General features: G+C 48.3%; 1 protein-coding gene across 1 annotated transcript; it reads right to left on the reverse strand.

Annotated features, from left to right (window-relative positions):
- Nucleotides 1-362: 362 nt before the first annotated feature.
- On the reverse strand, nt 363-740 carry LOC143402218 (histone H2B 1.2-like). Its single transcript, XM_076859616.2, has one exon. It carries the CDS (start codon nt 738-740, stop codon nt 363-365), a length of 378 nt encoding a protein of 125 aa, XP_076715731.2.
- Between the last annotated feature and the right edge of the window lie 489 nt (nt 741-1,229).

Genomic DNA, 1,229 nt, shown 5'->3' on the forward strand with positions numbered 1-1,229 from the left:
ATACCATGCCAACTATGGCTGCTCTGGAGACGCTGTTACATGTAAGATTGGCATACTGGGATGACCCAGAAAAATAGTGTGCTGTGCCCCATGGAGCTCATCCACAGCAACAACCATGAAGACCTGGGATACTTGGACATCTCCTCTGCTGCATTTCTTCCCTTAAAATTTGGAATTCCTTTGTAAGTGGAACAGTAAGTTCAGGGTATTGCTAGGTGTGCAACCAGTCATATCGACTAGTCTTGAGTTCCGCACTCTCCTTGGTTTTCCATCCTATTAGATGCCAAGCATGCAGCTCCTTAGAAAGTTTGAGTGGCTCTGAAAAGAGCCTTTGGTTTGTGGCATTCGTTTTTAGCAACTTGTCAAACTCGCTTGGCACAGGTGTACTTGGTGGCAGCCTTGGGGTCCTCGGACCCTGCATGCTTGGCCACCTCTGGAGGCAGCAATAAGCGCATGGCTGTGTGGAGCTCCTGGGACGCGCCGGTCGAGCGCTTGTTGTAGTGCGCCAGGCGCGACGCTTCCCTCGCGACACGCTCAAAGATGTCCTTGACGAACATATTCACAGAGCCCCCTGCCTGGGAAGAGACACCAGTATCTGAGTGACCCTGCTTCGGCATCTCATAGTTGTAGTAAGCTTTCTTGGTGGTGTCTCTTACGCTTTCTCCACCACCTCGCTTCTTCGGAGTTGAAGGAACATCTTCTTTAGAAGAGGCAGCGCTTCCTGCAGCAAGCCCAGGCATGGCCAAAACTGGGTGGAAAAGGCAAATCCGAAGACTGAACCTCCTCTTGAGAACCGTGGTATTTATAGGCGTGGAGCTCTAATGGAGGCTTTTACATCAGCACGTGATTGGATATTGCCGTGTATGTAAATGAGGAGACATCTTTCAGGTTCTCTGATTGGCTAAACAGCAAGTAGCAGTCAGAACAGTCACAAGCCTCCACCAGAGTATAAATATGCTGGGAGCTTGCCTTAAGGGAAGCTGTTTCCTTTATAATAGCTTGCTTCAGCAGTGTTGTGTGGATGATTGTTCTCCAGGTGAATTTGCAGACCTCATGCCAGGGCAGCTCTCTTGGTGGCATGGGCGCACAGGTGTATTTTGTTGTTTGCTGATTTTTTTTTTTTTTTTAATGGTTGTTCACCCTAGGTGTAATGCATACTCAACAAGTGCTCTATCAGTGCTACATCCTCAATATCTGTCTCTTCTTAATCTTCTCTAAGAAGCTACAGG

This window comes from Callospermophilus lateralis, chromosome 6, assembly GCF_048772815.1.
Source record: "Callospermophilus lateralis isolate mCalLat2 chromosome 6, mCalLat2.hap1, whole genome shotgun sequence".
Lineage (NCBI taxonomy): Eukaryota > Metazoa > Chordata > Mammalia > Rodentia > Sciuridae > Callospermophilus > Callospermophilus lateralis.